General features: G+C 58.8%; 1 protein-coding gene across 1 annotated transcript in view; it reads right to left on the bottom strand.

Moving 5' to 3' along the window:
- HSPG2 (heparan sulfate proteoglycan 2) overlaps positions 1 to 15,542 on the bottom strand; it is a 97,587-nt gene that overhangs the window by 49,607 nt on the left and 32,438 nt on the right. Inside the window, exons 8-20 of the mRNA XM_088022859.1 lie at positions 14,894 to 15,029; positions 14,295 to 14,339; positions 8,332 to 8,441; positions 8,170 to 8,228; positions 7,728 to 7,888; positions 6,584 to 6,634; positions 6,052 to 6,180; positions 5,539 to 5,793; positions 5,325 to 5,444; positions 3,446 to 3,577; positions 3,154 to 3,298; positions 2,908 to 3,059; positions 2,666 to 2,812 (exon numbers count right to left, since the gene is read on the bottom strand). Of these exons, the coding sequence (XP_087878985.1) occupies positions 2,666 to 2,812; positions 2,908 to 3,059; positions 3,154 to 3,298; positions 3,446 to 3,577; positions 5,325 to 5,444; positions 5,539 to 5,793; positions 6,052 to 6,180; positions 6,584 to 6,634; positions 7,728 to 7,888; positions 8,170 to 8,228; positions 8,332 to 8,441; positions 14,295 to 14,339; positions 14,894 to 15,029 (1,642 nt within the window). The remainder of the gene's footprint in view (positions 1 to 2,665; positions 2,813 to 2,907; positions 3,060 to 3,153; positions 3,299 to 3,445; positions 3,578 to 5,324; positions 5,445 to 5,538; positions 5,794 to 6,051; positions 6,181 to 6,583; positions 6,635 to 7,727; positions 7,889 to 8,169; positions 8,229 to 8,331; positions 8,442 to 14,294; positions 14,340 to 14,893; positions 15,030 to 15,542) is intronic.

Genomic DNA, 15,542 nt, shown 5'->3' with positions numbered 1-15,542 from the left:
GCGGGCAGCAAGAGGGAGGGGTGAGGGCCGCAGAGCATGCCTGCCGGAGATACCCGCCTCGAAAGGCGGCTGTCCAGAAAGATGGGAAAGTGCTGGGAGAAATGTGACTTAAAGAGAACTTTAGTGTCTTTCCCCAAGTCAAAAAAGAAAAACAAAAAGCAGTTTTTTTTTTCTTCCCTACGGTTTTGGAGCAGAATTTCCCAAAACATGCTCTGGGGAAAGTCAATGATGCAGAATGGTGGCTGAGAACCATTTGGGAACCACAGGGTCAATAAAAGGTCAAGGGGATTCTTTGTAGCAGGACTTCTCAGAGCCTTTTTTTTTTTTTAAATTTTTTTTTAAAGGTATTTATTTATTTGAGAGAGAGAGAATGAGAGATAGAGAGCATGAGAGGGAAGAGGGTCAGAGGGAGAAGCAGACTCCCCGCTGAGCAGGGAGCCCGATGCAGGACTCGATCCCGGGACTCCAGGATCATGACCTGAGCCGAAGGCAGTCGCTTAACCAACTGAGCCACCCAGGCGCCCCTCTCAGAGCCTTTTGTTTGAGGACAGCTCCCCAGACTGTCAGGGTCGGAACGGCCCTCAGGGGGCAGTAGAGAGCTACCCAGGGTTGACGAACAGATGCCAAGTCCTGGTTCTACCACCCTCCAGATGTGTGAGTCTGAAGAAAGGCCTCAGTTTCCTTATCTGTAAAATGGAAGTAATACTGGCTTGCTTCAGAAGGTTATTAGGAAGATAAAATGAGCAAATTGATAGGAAATGCTTAAAACAGAGTATGGCACAAAGGAAGTGCTCAAAACCAGCTGTTTATGGTTGCTACCATTATGATGAGTTGGCTAGCCCGACTGCGCCGCCCCCCCCACAACACACACACACACACACACACACACACACGGAGAAATTCTCTCTACAGCATGCTTCCAGATCTCTAGGGCAGCACTAACCATCCAAGAGAATATCTGTAAGGATGGACATGTCCTATACTTGTATCCTCCAATATGGTAGCCACTAGCCATATGTGGCCACGGGGCGCTCAAAACGTGGCTGAGAAAGTGAATTAAATATTTTTTTTTAAGATTTATTAATTTATTTGAGAGAGAGAGAGGGAAAGCCCGTGTGCACGGTGGGGAGGGGCAGAGGGAGAGAGAGAGAGAGAGAATATAAGCAGACTCCCTGCTGGGCATGGAGTCCGACTTGGGGCTCCATCTCACAACCCCGAGATCATGACCTGAGCCAAAACTAAGAGGCGGACACTTCACCGACTGAGCCACCCAGGCAGGCCAGTGAGTTGATCAATTTTAATGTTAATAGCCACATGCTAGTGGCTACCACAATGAACAGCTCTAAGGCGTGGGAGGCTCATTACCTCCAAAGGCAGTCCCTCCCAACCCTGGACACGTCTGACTCTTAGAAATTCCTTCCTTGTGCTATGACTACATCTGTGTGTGCGCCCCGTTCCTCATAAACGTAAGCCCTGTAACCATGGAGGAGTCCACACCTTCACCCGCAGGATGACCATACAGAGCCCCGAAGACCAGGCCACGCTCCCCCATGCCTGCCTTCCTCCTTCCCTCGCAGGGATGTTTTCGGGTCCCCCACATCCTAATCACTATCCATGCACAGGCCACCTGCTCAGCCTGGAAGCCCGCCCACCCTGACCACTCTGACTCCGATCAGACAGGCCTGGGGTCCAGCTCTAAACACCCACTCAACAGCTGTGTCACCCTAGGGAAGGAAGACCCACAGCCTCTCAGAGGACCTTAGGGTCCTCATGTGAAAAGAGTAAAAACAGCCCTGACCCTGCAAGGACGACTGGCTGTCCGATGACTGTGTGTCAGGCCACAGCACCAGCCGAGTGCTTACTGTGGAGGCAGCTAAGTCCCCTCCTGGCATTGAATCCCTTGTGATGCAGAAACTGAGACAGGGTGCAGCTTGGTGTGGGGCAGCAAATGGGGGCTGGGGCTTGAACCCAGGTCCATGTGATGTCTGGGCCCGTGCGGTTCTGCCTCTCAGAGCCAGAGACAACGGAGTCCAGCTGCCTGCCTTTAGGTTTGGGAAAACAGGTCTGGAGAGGCCAAGGGTCACACCGACAGTAACGGGTGTAGCTGGAGGTCAGCCCCAGGCTGAGAAGATGCCAAAGCCTGGCTCTGGGGACACTGGCACCTCTGAGTCTCTCAGGATGAGGATGTTGCAGATGATAACAAGGACATCAGGGAGTATGTACTGGGCACTTAGCATGGACTGAGCACTGTTCTGAGTGGTTTATATATGTTAACCCGTTAAGTCCTTCCAACAATGTGGGGGGTAATTCTTATTTTATCTCCATTTTGTAGAGGAGGAAATGGAGACATAAGACAGCCACTTGACCAAGGGCACAGGCAGTAAGGGAGCATCAGGATTTACACAAGGGATCTGGCTCCAGAGCCCATCCTCTTCATAACCCAAGCAGGCAGACATCAAGTGTGGACTTGGCTTTTCCTAAAATACCTGTTTCCCCTGAAGTGCTGTTCTCACAGGGCTCAGCCTTTCTTCAGCACCCTGTGCCCGTCCTTGAACCCGGCCCCATTCGCCCACCCATGCTGCTCTCCCCTCTGCCGTCTCTCTAGGCCCACGGGAGCCTGGCGCGCCACCCCACCCCCCGCCCACCTGTCTGCCCACCAACACACCCTTGAAGTCATCGGGCCGGTCAAAGCGCAGCCGGATCTGGTCTCGGAAGCGGCGGCTGCTCTGGCACACGCTGGTGACCCCAAAACAGAAGCAGGGCAGGCAGGAGGCGCTGTGTTCCAGGTAGAAGTGCCCATCGGGGCAGGGCCCTGCCGGGTGGCACAAGAGCGGGCTGCAGCCAGTCACCAGCAGGCAGCCCTGGCTCTCCCACCGCGCCCAGGGCCCGCCTGCCCACCGGCCGTACCTCGCTTCGGAATGAGCTCCAGAACACCGTCAGGAATGCCAAACACCATGCCCCGGGCATTCATGGCCTCACAGGTGTAGGCCCCCTGGTCTGCCTCCTTCACATCACGGATGGTCAGCGTGCCACGGCCTCCTTCGCTGGTCACTGTCACCCTGGCGGGCCCCGAGACAGAGGTGGGGTCAGGCCAGGGCCACCAGCCCAGCGTCCCCCATATTCCCAGGCCCTTCCCTGGGCTCAGAACCGTACCTGGGATGAGAGGGGATGTGGCCCCAGTTAAGCCTCCAGTTGATGATGGGGGTGGGGACGCCAATGGCCACGCAGGTGAAGGTCACTGTCTGGCCCCGGGAAGCCTGGAGGGACTCCTGGGGAGGAGTCACCACCTGGGGGGGCACTGGGGAGACCACAGTGGGGGTGAGGGGTGTGAGGGCAAAGGGGTGGGTCGGGGAGGAGAGCAGGGCTGAGACTGGACGGGGCCACGGGAACCCACCCCGGGACCCAGGGCCCACGGCTCGCGCCCCCAACCCCGGCCCCTGCTCACTGCAGCCAAATTCATCACTGCGGTCGGGACAGTCGCTCTCCTCGTCACAGTGGAAGCTGGCCGGGATACATGTGTTTGTGGAGACACAGCGGAACTGCGTGGGCCCACACACGTCCTCGGGGCGCTTGGCAGCTGGGGGACAGAGCCAGGCGGTGTGGGCAGCAGGTACTGCCCTCGGGGAGGGTCACCCCCACTCCCTACCTACACCCAACAGTCGACCCTGCCCACCTTCCCCTGGTGTCCCCAAGGTCACTCTCTCTTCTCACCCATGTGACACACAGCTGCCCTGAGGAGACCCACACACCGTTGCCACAACACTGCCAGCTCTCACCAGCCGGCCATCAAATGGCCATCACGTTACCCTGCCCCCACCATTCGCGGCACCTGCACTCCCCAAAACAGAGATATACTGGCACATCACAGTCACTCAGTTCCTTCCACACTCAGCCAGCCTCAGAAGCCCAAAGCGCTCCGTTGAAGGCACAGGCAAAGTGACTGGGATCCCTAGACGCCAGGTAGTGCCTGGTGCAAGGTTCTCTAGCAGAAAGGCCTTGCGAGGGACCTGCCACAGCCCAAACTTTGCTGACTGGCCCAGGCGTGCCACCTGGGGACTGGCCAGCAGCCTAGGGTTGGCCTGGCACCAGGGCTGGGCCCCCAGCTGGGCATCTCTAGTAGATGGTGACCAACGTTCTTCCTCGGGGAGACTGACTTTGAGACAGACACACGGACAGGGACAGAGAAGGCAGAGTGGTGTAGGAGAGACCACAGGGAAGGAAGTGAGGGGAGGCCAGGCAGCCCTCTACTGACCAGCTTGGGGCCTCTGTCCCAATACTCTAGGAGTTCCCAAGGCCACTCAGCTTTCACATTCTCGGTGCTGTGCTCTGCCAAAAAGGACTCGTGGTCTCCTTCCATTTTTTTCCCCAGCTGAGAAGGGCTTTTCAACAAAAGCCCTCAATTACTTCTCCTTCCCAAGGGGCTGTCTCGTCAGGCAAGCTTAGAGCCACAGGAAGGATATCATAAAACTCTGTCAGTTTGTGGCACGCTGCTGCTTCTCTCTGGCACAGATGTGCGGCAGGGAAGGTGGAGGAAGGCAGGGAGGAACTGGACCGGCGGACAGAAGGAATGTCAACATGCACCCAGGCACGTGACCCGGGATCACAGAGAAGTGGGTTGAAGATTATCCTCCATCTTAGACTAACAATCCCCAGGCTTCACCCACAGGGCAGGACACTCTAGATGCTACCCAATAGGGTGTCTGACTCTCTAGCCTCACCCGTTTAACTGTCAGGACGTGCTTAACATTGACTGGAGGGATGGATGATGTCAGCTGGGTGGATGGGGTGGATAGATGGCTAGGAGAAAGGAAGGATGTTAGGTTGATGGGTGGACAGATGGATGAAGAGCTGTGTGGACAGACAGCGGATGGACCGAGAGTTGGGTGAATGGATGGGTGGATGCACGGATGAACCAATGGACGACGGAAAGGGGAGATGATGAAGAGCTGGGCAGATGGATGTCCAAAAAACTCAGAAGGGGAAGGTTTTGACTGCCACATTCGCCAAGAGTCACGTCGTTAGGGGACACCGGGCTATCAAGGCCTCTTGGCCACTTGTCTGACCTTTACCCAAGCATAAATAACGCAGAGAAGATCTATGGTAACAAAGTACAGAAGAGAAACAAGGAGACGTTAGCCACAGGCAGTCTGGCCACACGGATTCCTGCAAAGTTCAGCTCAGAGCTAAGAGCCCTCACCACCGGGGGCAGAGAGAGAGGAACCTTCAGGTCTGTCCCCAGTGCCCTGATGCTCGGCCAGGGAGAGCAGACGGTCGTACGGGCAGGGCTGGGGCAGGGGGGCTGGGCCGGGGCGGGGCACACTCACGGCAGTCGGCCTCATCGGTGCGGTCCTCACAGTCAAAGTCCCCATCACAGTGCCACAGCTTGAGGGCGCAGTGCCCGTTCCCACAGGGGAACTCATTGGGCTCACAGGGTGGGGTGGGGCCTGGGAGACCGGGCCAGGTTCACCCAGAGGCTCTCCCCTGGCCACACCCCTGTGCCCCCCAGCCCTCCCCCACCTCCACCCTGCCGGTCCTCACCGCAGTCCAGCTCGTCGCTGCCATCCTTGCAGTCCTCCTGCCCGTCACAGATGTAGTCTTTGGGGATGCAGTGCCCGCTGTGGCAGGTGGCCTCGTGAGGCCCACAGGGCAGAGGCCGGCCTGGGCTGGGGACCAGAAGCTGGGGAGTGGGCATGCCTGGGAGCTGCTGTGGGGTGGTCACCTCCGGCTGGGGCGCTAAGGGTCGTGTCTCCACCAGAGCGGGGGGTACGGAGCTGAGCTCTGGGACCGGCTCCTCTGTGGACAGAGCCCTCCTGGTGTTGGCACAGGGTGGCGGTGTGTGGCTCCTCACCCCTCGCCCCCACGCTCTGCTGGCCCTCCCTGTACCTCCCTACCACACAGGCTGCCCCCGCCCTTCCCGTATCCCTGCCCACCTCCCTCAGGGCCCCCTGCCGGCACCAAACCCTCACAGCTCCCAGTGGACTTGGGGGCCCAGGTGTGCCCTGGCCCTGCCTGGTGTTTGCAGGCGACTTGTGGCCCTGGATGGCCCCTCACCACAATTGAGCTCATCAGACATGTCCCTGCAGTCAGGCCTCCGGTCACAGCGATACTCCAGGGCTATGCACTCGTTGTGGCTGTGGCAGGCAAACTCGGCCTCGGTGCAGACTCTCGCGACCTGGGGCACTGCGGGGGCAGGAGGGGGTCAGAGGGGCAGGGGCAGGGGGGCGGGGTGGAGTGTGTGGGCGGCACAGGCACTGCGTGGCTCGGAGCAGGCTTTGGTGCCCTGTGTCTGGCTACTTGGTTTCTGGCGGATTTCAGCTCGGCAGAGGAACACGGGGCATGGGCCGTGTGGCAGTGGCCTCACCCACCCCTTCCGGAAACCCCACACACAGTTAACAAGCCACACGCATGCAACCACCACATCACACACATGCAGGCCGCAAGCTGGCCCAGGGAGGACAAGGGGAAAGGCAGAAGGGGCGGCTTGTGGGCTCTGCCCAGCCATCTCGCCCTCATCCTTCCTTCCCATCCGTCCAGAAACTCGTCCAGGTACCCGGCTGGGCCTAGGTCTGGCTTACACTCTCACCTGGTGTCACCGCGGCCGCCACAGCGGCCAGAGGGGGCGGGGGTGTCTGTGCTGGAAAGGAAGGTGTGATCAGCAACGGCCCCTCTGGGGCTTGGGAGCCGTGGGCTGCAGGGCTGAGCCAGGCCCATCCCACCATCCCTAGCCAGGGAGGCTCTCTGAAAAGTGGGGAGAAGAGGGCAGGGCACCCAGCAGTCTTCAGATCTGGGGCTGGGGAATGCCACAAGAGCACCTTGATCTTTAGGTGCATTCACTGGGGTTTTACGTGCAGTATGAGAGAGGTGAGGGTTTCACTGTTTTTTTTTTCTAACTGGGCTACACCACAGTAGGGTGAGAGTATGTTCAGTGCTGGGGTCCCCTGACTCAGGGATGGTGATATGTGGGAGATTTCCCGGGGGAGAGACAGGGATGGAGTTGGAGCCGAGAAGCAGAGCCTGTGGGGAATGAATGGGGTCTGCCTGGCCTTGGAGTCAAACCAGGAGATGGGGTGCCGCGCAAAGAAACCCGGGCTGACCGAGAGCGAAGGCCACCCCTTTGTGTTTGATAGCTGTGTGACTGGAGGCCGGTTTCGTGACCTCTCTGAGCCTCAGTTTCTCATCTTCTCATCTCCTCTCATCAAGACTGGTACAGACATGGGCTTCGGTGTCAGTTCTGGCTGCCTACGTGAATTGGGACAAGCCACGTGTCTTGGGCTTCAGTCCCCCAATCTCTAAAACAGGAGGAATAGCTACCTCATAGGAATGATGAAGGCTGAATGGGAGGCTGGATATAAGGGCCTGACAGAGTGCCAAGCATACAGTCAGCATTCAATAAACATTTGTTGGTTATTATTAAATGCAAAAGTGTTTGGATCTGAAAGTACTATATGCAGAAGGGAATTATCACCTACTGTCAGCGTGTAGAGGTCTAGAGACGGGGGAAGAGCAGAAATTGGGTCTAATTGGACACATGTTCAAGGTGACAGATTATACTCAAGCCAAGACAGGGCTGCATAGAGATTGATGGAGCAGACTCATGGGGTAGTGAGCTCCCTGTCCCTAGTGGTGTACAGGCCCCACGCTAGAAGAGCCCATGGTGGGGGAACTGGAAGGGGACCCACATGAGTCTGAGAAATGAGGAAGTGCCCCAGGTCCCAGGATGGGCTTACCTGTACCCAGGCGACGGAACTGGAAGCCCTGGGGAGAGGTGATGTAGGAGGCAACGGAACCGCTAGAAATGACCGTGCTCAGCACCTCCTGAATCTGAGCCCCGTCCGCATTCCCTTCTGAGCCCACGTCCAGCTCCACAAAGACCCACCCGTCCAGCTCCCTAGGGATGGGGCAGGGGGGCAGGGGAGCAGGGTGAGGTCGATGCCTGCAGCCTCAGCTCCTCCCTCGGCCCCCTGCCTGAAGCTCAGGCCTGATCTCCTCTTTCCCTGTTCCTGGACAGCCCGGACCCGAGCAGGGCAATTTAAGGTCTAAACTGTCTCCCCAAATTTCTGAACTTCCACCAACAGAGATCCACTCCATTTGGGTTCTCTTACTTCCCCTCCTTGTCACCCCCCTCCCCCCCCACCTGTCCCTCACCGGCCCCCAGGGGACCCTTCTCACTTGATGAACACCACACTGACAACCTGGTCTCCAGGAATCTTCAAGTACTCTGACTCGAGCTGGTGAGCAACACAGCACAGTCAGCCTCCAGATACCTTCACCTCATCCCAGTCCCGCCCCCCATACTCGGGGAGCTCCCGAGCCCCTTCCCCTTCACCTCACCGTGTCTACCACCGCCTCGGACACCTTCCGGAACTCCTCGGAGCCTGCATCCTCCAGCTGAGGGCTGTAGTGGATGGAGCGGGTGAAGTTTACCAGGGCCCGGAAATAAACTGCAGAGAGGAGTGGGGTGTTAACACGAGGGGCCCGGCCTGGTAGGCGGTGGCCTCAGGCAGCTGGGCCAGTGGGAGGAAATTCAGGGATGATCTCTAGCGGCCTCCCGCCCAGGCTGACACCTGTGTGTGCCCACAGCCATGCCCAGCACTGCCCGTATGAGCACTGGTCGCAGTGGCCCTGGCAGGCCTGCCCAGGGTCAAAGCCGAGCCCCCCACCCTCCAGTGAAGGGCTTCAACCATCAGGGACGTAGCCTGATCCAGAAGCTAAGCGATGGTGCAGAAGAGGCACCCCCCCACACACACACACAGTGGCACAGAGGAAGTTGGACAAGAAGAGCTGGCTTCCAGAAGATGCTGGTACAGGGATCAGCACGAGTGACCAAGACATGCTTCCCCACTCTTCCCTGGCTGGTTCTAGTTATCCCTCAGAGCTCGGCTCAGCCATCACCTGCTCCAAGAAGACCACCTGACCTGCCCTCCTCCCTCAACCCTGGCTGGGTTAGAGACCCCTCCTCTGGATCCCCCAGCCCCCGGGGTCCCCCCATCAGAGCAGCTTCCACTCTGCACTGCATAGATCCTGCCCAGTTACACACGGACTGTAGGGTATCATGGTGAAAACCATGGCTTCTGAGGTCAGCCACACCGCAGGCACTGACTTCACTTCTCTGAGCTTCTGTTCCCACCTCAATCTAAGGAGGATATTAATTACATTGACCACACTGGGAGCTGGAAGGAATAAACGACATCATGCTTGCACGCACCATCTCCCCAAGCACTTAGATGCGGCACCCGGCACAGAGCAAGTGCTAGAAATCAGGAGCTGGTGTTCCCTTTCTCTCCCGCCGGATGGCGAACCTGAAGAGGAGAGCAACCCCGGATCTCATTCACCCCTGCATCCCCAGAGCCAGTGTAGTGCTTGGCACATGGCTGGTGCCCAAGAAGTGATGGCTGAATAAATTCATAGCAGACTGGTGGGGGCATACACATACGACTGCTTCCTAAGCACCTACTACATACGTGTGATATGTATCATGTTTTGTGGTGGTGGTTGTTTTTTATTTTTTTTTAAAGATTTTATTTATTTATATGACAGGGAGAGACACAGAGAGGGAACACAAGCAGGGGGAGTGGGAGAGGGAGAAGCAGGCTTCCCGCGGAGCAGGGAGCAGGACGTGGGGCTCGATCCCAGGACCCCGACTCCCTGCGGAGCAGAGAGCCCAATGCAGGGCTCGATCCCAGGACCCCGAGATCATGACCTGAGCCGAAGGCAGACGCTTAACCGACTGAGCCACCCAGGCGCCCCAGTATAATGTTTTATACACAGTAAACATAATGTTCATGAGCTCATGTAGCAGTTAAAAACACGAGTTAATATGAGCTGCGAATGAGTCACACACATACATACACACGGTGCTTAGAAGAGAGCCCGGCATGTGGTAGATGCTGAATCAGTCTGCCTCATGTGCTTACAGTACACATAGACTAGCGTGTGCACGCGTGCACACACACACACGCGCACATACACACGGTTTCTTGAGCCCCTACTATGTACAAGATTTTTCAGGCATTAAATCTTATAACGTTCATGAATTTAGGTGTTAATTATAAATGCCAAGTTAATGAGTTATAAGTGTTTAAATATGTACAAGTGCTTAGGGCAGACCCTGGCACATAGTAGGTGCCAGATAACGTGAGCTCTTCCTATACGAGAGGCCGTGTAGTTTAATAAAAAAGCTTAGCTGCTGGAGCAAAATGGCCACTTACAGCCCTGTGACCTCGTGAAACACACTTAACCACCGACGATGTGCCTCGATGCCCTCATGTGTGTAGTGGGGGGTAATAGTAGTGCCCACCCCAGAGGGTTCTTGTAAGGGTTAAGTTCAGAAACGTAAAGTACTTAGAACAGCGCCGGGTGCATACTAGGGGCTGCCTGGGTTAGCTGTAATCATCGTCTCTGGTTTTTACAACACACCAGAGGGATGGATTTGGTTTTACTACCTCTCATCTGAGAGAGGCATTTATTCCTTTAACAAATCTATATTGAGGGCCTACTATGTGCTTGGTGGTGTTCTCAGGGCAGAGGGTCCGGCCGTCAATTCCACAAATGACCATTCCCGTCCCCACAGAGATCACTTTCTAGTGGGAGGAAAAAGGAAACAAGAGCAAGAAATATATGGCCTCTGGGGAAAGAACCAGGGCTGGGGGAGAGGGTGTGCTAGGGTAGGGGTAGGTTGCTATATTCCCAGGGTGGCCAGGGAAGGACCCTCCTCAAAGGGGATCCTTGAAGGGAGAGAGTGAGCCATGGAGAAGAATCTGGGAGAAGGGCATTCCGGGCAGTGGGAAGAGCAGCTGCAAAGTCCCGGAGGAGGAAGTGGGCTCAGAGAGGTGACCAGTGACAGGGCGAGGCTGGTAGGACAGGGAGTGGTATCAGCTGGGCCCGACTACAAGGCCCGTCCCCCTGCCGCTTCGCTCAGTCAGGCCCACAGGGGCACACGCCCCCGAGCAAGGACCCCCTCCGTCTGGGGCCTGGGCTAAGCAAGCCCTGGGGTGTTGGGATGGGGCAGGAGTGGACTCCTACACGGAGAGAGAGTGCTTGTGACAGCGTCGCTGTCGGCTCTGAAACGCAGGGACCACACTGGGCTGGGCTCCCGGGGGCCGGGTGGGTGGCGCTCTGAGGGCCGGAGCGTGGAGGCCATGAGCTCGGCCACAGAGGCCCCTTGTGAGCAGGCACAGAGGCCCATTGAGAGTCCCCCACCCCAGCCCCTGGCCTCAGCCCCATGGCCCAGCACGGGCGAGGAGGCCGGGCCTCTGCCCAGGAATGTGCCCCCTCCGGGGGGAGGGGGCCGGGGCTCCACAAAGCCCCTTTTTCCTAGGCCCTGGGAAGGGTTCGGACCCTCCAGGCTGAGCCCACCCCTGCCTCCTCCCAGACCAGGGGTAGGTCAGGGCAAGTTCCTAGACCAGGGGTAGGTCAGGGCGAGTAACCTCCCTCTTCCACCCTGACCTGCCTCCCTGCGGCCAGTACCTGAGGGTTGGGGCAGAAGGTAAAGCGCTGTCTGTTCCAGAAACCAGCCCCCAGAGCTGAGGGTGTTGTAAGAGAGTGAAGCTACCTGGAGCGGGTATGCTCTCTGGGTGCCTACCCTGGCCAGCGCTCTCCCTCCTGGCCCTCATCTTGACCCTATCCAGACAGCTCACTTGGAGCCAAAGGCTGGAGGGGCAGGAGGCCGGGAGCTGCTTGCACCCAGGTGGGGGTGGGAAACATGCTCGTGACCACCCCCTGCCCCAAAGCAGACTATCCCACCAACTCCCTGCTGCAGAACTCCTCCGCCACACACTCAGACCCTGGAGCCCCAACCCCGGGAGCCCCTGGGTCCCTTGGGTGGGCCCAGCAACAGCCAGTCCTGAGGTGGGTACAAGTTGCCTGCAGCCTCTAGGGCCTTGTTCCCCAAGGGGTTGCTGCACTCATCCTTGCCCAAGCAGCGCCGGGGGTGGGGGAACACCAGGGGCCCCTGCCCACTGTGTTTAGATGGGGCCTCGCTATGTCCTGGGCAGGGGCCGGCCAGCCCCCAGACCCCAAAAGAAAGTGCCTTGGAGCCTTGTGTGTGACTAAGTAGAGGCTGAGGAGGAAGGGGAGAGGGAGAAAGGACAAGGCAGGGAGAGGGGGGAGAGGGAACGGGGAGGGAGGCAGAGAGAGCCCCCAGGCCGCCTGGCCTCACTTACTGGGAGGACACTCCTCACCAGCCACAGGGGGGCAGCCCGCGGCCTGCAGAGTAGAGCCGCAGGGAGAGCGGCCGGGACGGACAGCAGGTGAGGGGGGCAGAGGGAGCGATGGAGATGTGAGGAGACAGAAACAGACAGACAGGAGGAAATGACCGAGGCACAGAGAGAAAGCGGGAGAAGATGAGAGCAAGGTGCGAGACACAGGAGGAAGGGAGAGAGGGAAAGAGAGAGACGGAGAAAGACACAGAAGGACACAGAAGGATGACCCACAGATGAGACAAAAAGGAGAGAGACGGCCCAAGGCAGGGGAGGAGGCGAGGAGGAGACAGAGACAGGTGTCAGAGCAGGCCAGACACACGAGAGATGGGAAGAAACTGGGTGAGGGGGGGTGGGTGGGGGTCCCAGAGACGGGGAGTCAGAGCCAGGAGCTGTCTGCCAGGTTGGGGTACCGGCACACAAAAGGTGGGGGTCGTGGGACCGGGCAGGGGCAGAGGCTGCGGGAGCCACAGCCCTGCCTGAGGGGAGGGCGGCATCATTTCAGGGGCTAGGATCCAGGGTGTGGGGCTGGGCCAGAGCCCGGGCCAGAGCCCAGGCCAGGGGCATGGCCGGCGTGGCCCCATCTTGGTCAGGATGGCCCCTGCTTCCCAGCGCGGGGTGGGCACTGCTCTCGGGCAAGGAGACCCTGGGAATGAGAGACACACTTGCTGCCTCCAGGCCTCAGACTCAGCCCGGCTGCCTGGACCTGCCCCAAGGGCAGCAGGCCGGTGCCAGGGCCAGGCCTGGAGGGTCTGAGGCCCTGTGTCTTCCCACGGATAGGCCCCACTCACAAGCACAGGCCTCTGCCCTGCTAGCAGGCCCTGCCCGGCTGCTGCTCCCCATTCCCCGCCCCTTCCCCCACCTCTGACCTCTCCTGCCCTCACAGCTGCATTTCACGGGGAGGTGGGCTGGCAAGGGCCCCTGATAGAGGGCAGAGCTGCCGTGGTTGATAGCCCCAGGGGGAGGGGCCACAGACATTTCCAAATGGACAGCAGGGACAAGACCAGGGCCTCAGCAGACAGGCCTGGCTTAGCAAGAGGCAGCTCCCAGGTATCCCGCAGCCCTGGAAAGACCTACATGGGGAAAAGCTTCAGGCAGGGTCTGAGTCCCAGGGGCTGGGAGGTCACAGTCAGGACCGGGACACGTAGGGGCCAACCCTCCTACCTGCACTTGCCCAGGCAGGACACCGCACTCCGGCACGCGGATGCCCCCGACGCACCAGTCAAAGGGAGGTGACCCCATCCCTGGAGAGGCGCAGGCCCACCACGGTGGGAGGCACTGAATGCAGTGTGGCCGCCCAGTCGTCTGCCTGAGCTGAGCTCCACCCTTGGCCCTGACCACAGAGTGCTCAGTGCTGGCTTCCAGAGGAGGCAGCAGGAACCATACAGAGCTGCTGGGCTTTGTTACCCGGTAGTTCCGTCTCTACCCAGAATCCTGGGGTGGGAAGAAGCAGGGACTCTGAGGCCCAGTGCTGGCCTGGCCCCAGCTCCACTGTGCACGGAGTGCTGGCAGCGTGAGTAGCTGATGGAGGCCTGATTCTCTTCTCTCCACAAAGCCCAGCCCTCGTCTCCAACCCAGGAACCCTTGGCTTCCCAGCAGGTGACCCAAACTAAATGCAGGGTCCCTCCCGGGTCCAGGGTGAGGCTACTTCCACCCCCTGCCCACTCCGTTGGCCTGCCCAAATGTCCTATGCCAGAGAGCACCTCTACCTGGCCACCCCTGCCCGGGGTCCCCGGCTCTGCACCCCCGAGAAGGGATCTAGGGAAGGACTCCACAGTGGAGCTGGGAGATGAGAATTCTGCTTTGAATGCTGAGTGTCTGGCTTTCAGTACTTATTACAAGTGGGCACTTCCTGCCTGCGGCCCTAAGCCTCGTCCCTGGGGCACAGACAGCCAGAGTCCGGCCATCCCCTACCTTGCAGGGACCTGCCAATCAGGCCACATGACTGTCACTCGGCAAGCATGAGACCACCCACACGGCAGGCCCACGGAGCCCTTGAGGCCCTCAGCCCCCGAAATGGGACTTCTGCGGTGGGGAAAACCTGCCCTGGGGCTTCTGCAAGGGGGCAGGAGGGGACCTATGCTCTCAGCAACTTACCCATCTGAAAGTCCCCGCTGCCCAGGTCCCCGCTCCCCAGGCCATCTGCAAGCAGAAGAGAGATGTATTGTTGCGTATTTGTTGAGTACCTACCAGGTGTCGGGCACGGTTCGGGGCACCTGGCACATAGTGGGCCAGGTCATGAAAGCCGAGAAGTGTCGTCTCTTCCCCACGCCTAGGGAGGCTGGCTGGGAAAAGTCCACTCAGAAGCCTCCATCAGAGAGGGTGCGGACCAAGGCCGCACACTCCGGGGGCTTGACTGTCTGCCCATGCTGGTGGGAGGGGCCCGGTCACACGGGCCACCAGGGGAGGCCAGGAGTGCGTGCAGAAAGGGGTGGTAACTGTCCTCTACTGTGCCTTGTCCACCACCTCCCCGTCGGTCCTCATCATCCTGTGCTGTGCCAAGCAGCCACCATCCCAGGGTCACACAGGTTGTAAGCAGAGCATCTGGGGGTCACTGGGACCAGGGCTTAGGATGCCCATCTCTGGAGGCACCCCCTTGGGCCAGCTTCCAGGGGCCTCTTTAAGGACCAGTGGGAAGAACCCCACCTCCACCCCCTTACCTCTTCCACTCCCTGCCACCAGAACCCTCTGCTCACCTCCAGAGGCCTCGTCAGCCAGCAAGTCCTCGTCGTCAGAGAGGTCTGAGTACCTCCAGCCAGCCCGGCCCGCCGTGACAGTCTCGGCATCCTCGGGCAGGGACAAGCCATCATACGCTTGCAGCCCGTGGACCACCTGTGGGAGATCACACAACCAAAGGTCACCTTCACCTGCCCCTGCCAAGCCCAGGACCCCTCCCTTCACTTCAAGGGGGACCCAGAGTGCCCCCCCGCCAAAGCCCCGGAGTGCTTAAGTCAGACGTGGTTTGGCTAAGAGAGTCAGGCTGGGGCTGAACCGCTGTTTTTGACTCTGTGTCTCCAAAGCCCCATTTGCCCCGGGAGGCCTCAGAGCCCAACCCTGCAAATTCACTGAGTCTGAGTGAACCCTCAAATAACCAGAGAGTAAAATTAAAATCACTTTGGTAAGTGACGACTGACTCGTCTTCCTTCGGGGAAGGCAAGGTCATCCAGGACACGAGGTGGTAGACCGGGGGCCACGGGCAGGTAAAGGGTGACCTGGGCCAGCAAAGAAGGATGACCAGGGTCAGGGTGGATAGGGGACAGAGACAGAAATCAAGGGTGAGTCCACCAAAGCTGCTGTCTCTAATGACAGCTTCCCACCAGGCCATCTTGGCCCCTCTTTCGGCCT

Source organism: Eumetopias jubatus, unplaced genomic scaffold (genome assembly GCF_037043125.1).
Source record: "Eumetopias jubatus isolate StellerSeaLion01/CBP00866 unplaced genomic scaffold, mEumJub1_p1.0 scaffold_4, whole genome shotgun sequence".
Taxonomy (NCBI): domain Eukaryota; kingdom Metazoa; phylum Chordata; class Mammalia; order Carnivora; family Otariidae; genus Eumetopias; species Eumetopias jubatus.
The sequence above is the reverse complement of the archived record's forward strand: the minus strand, read 5'-3'. Positions and strand labels throughout refer to the sequence as shown.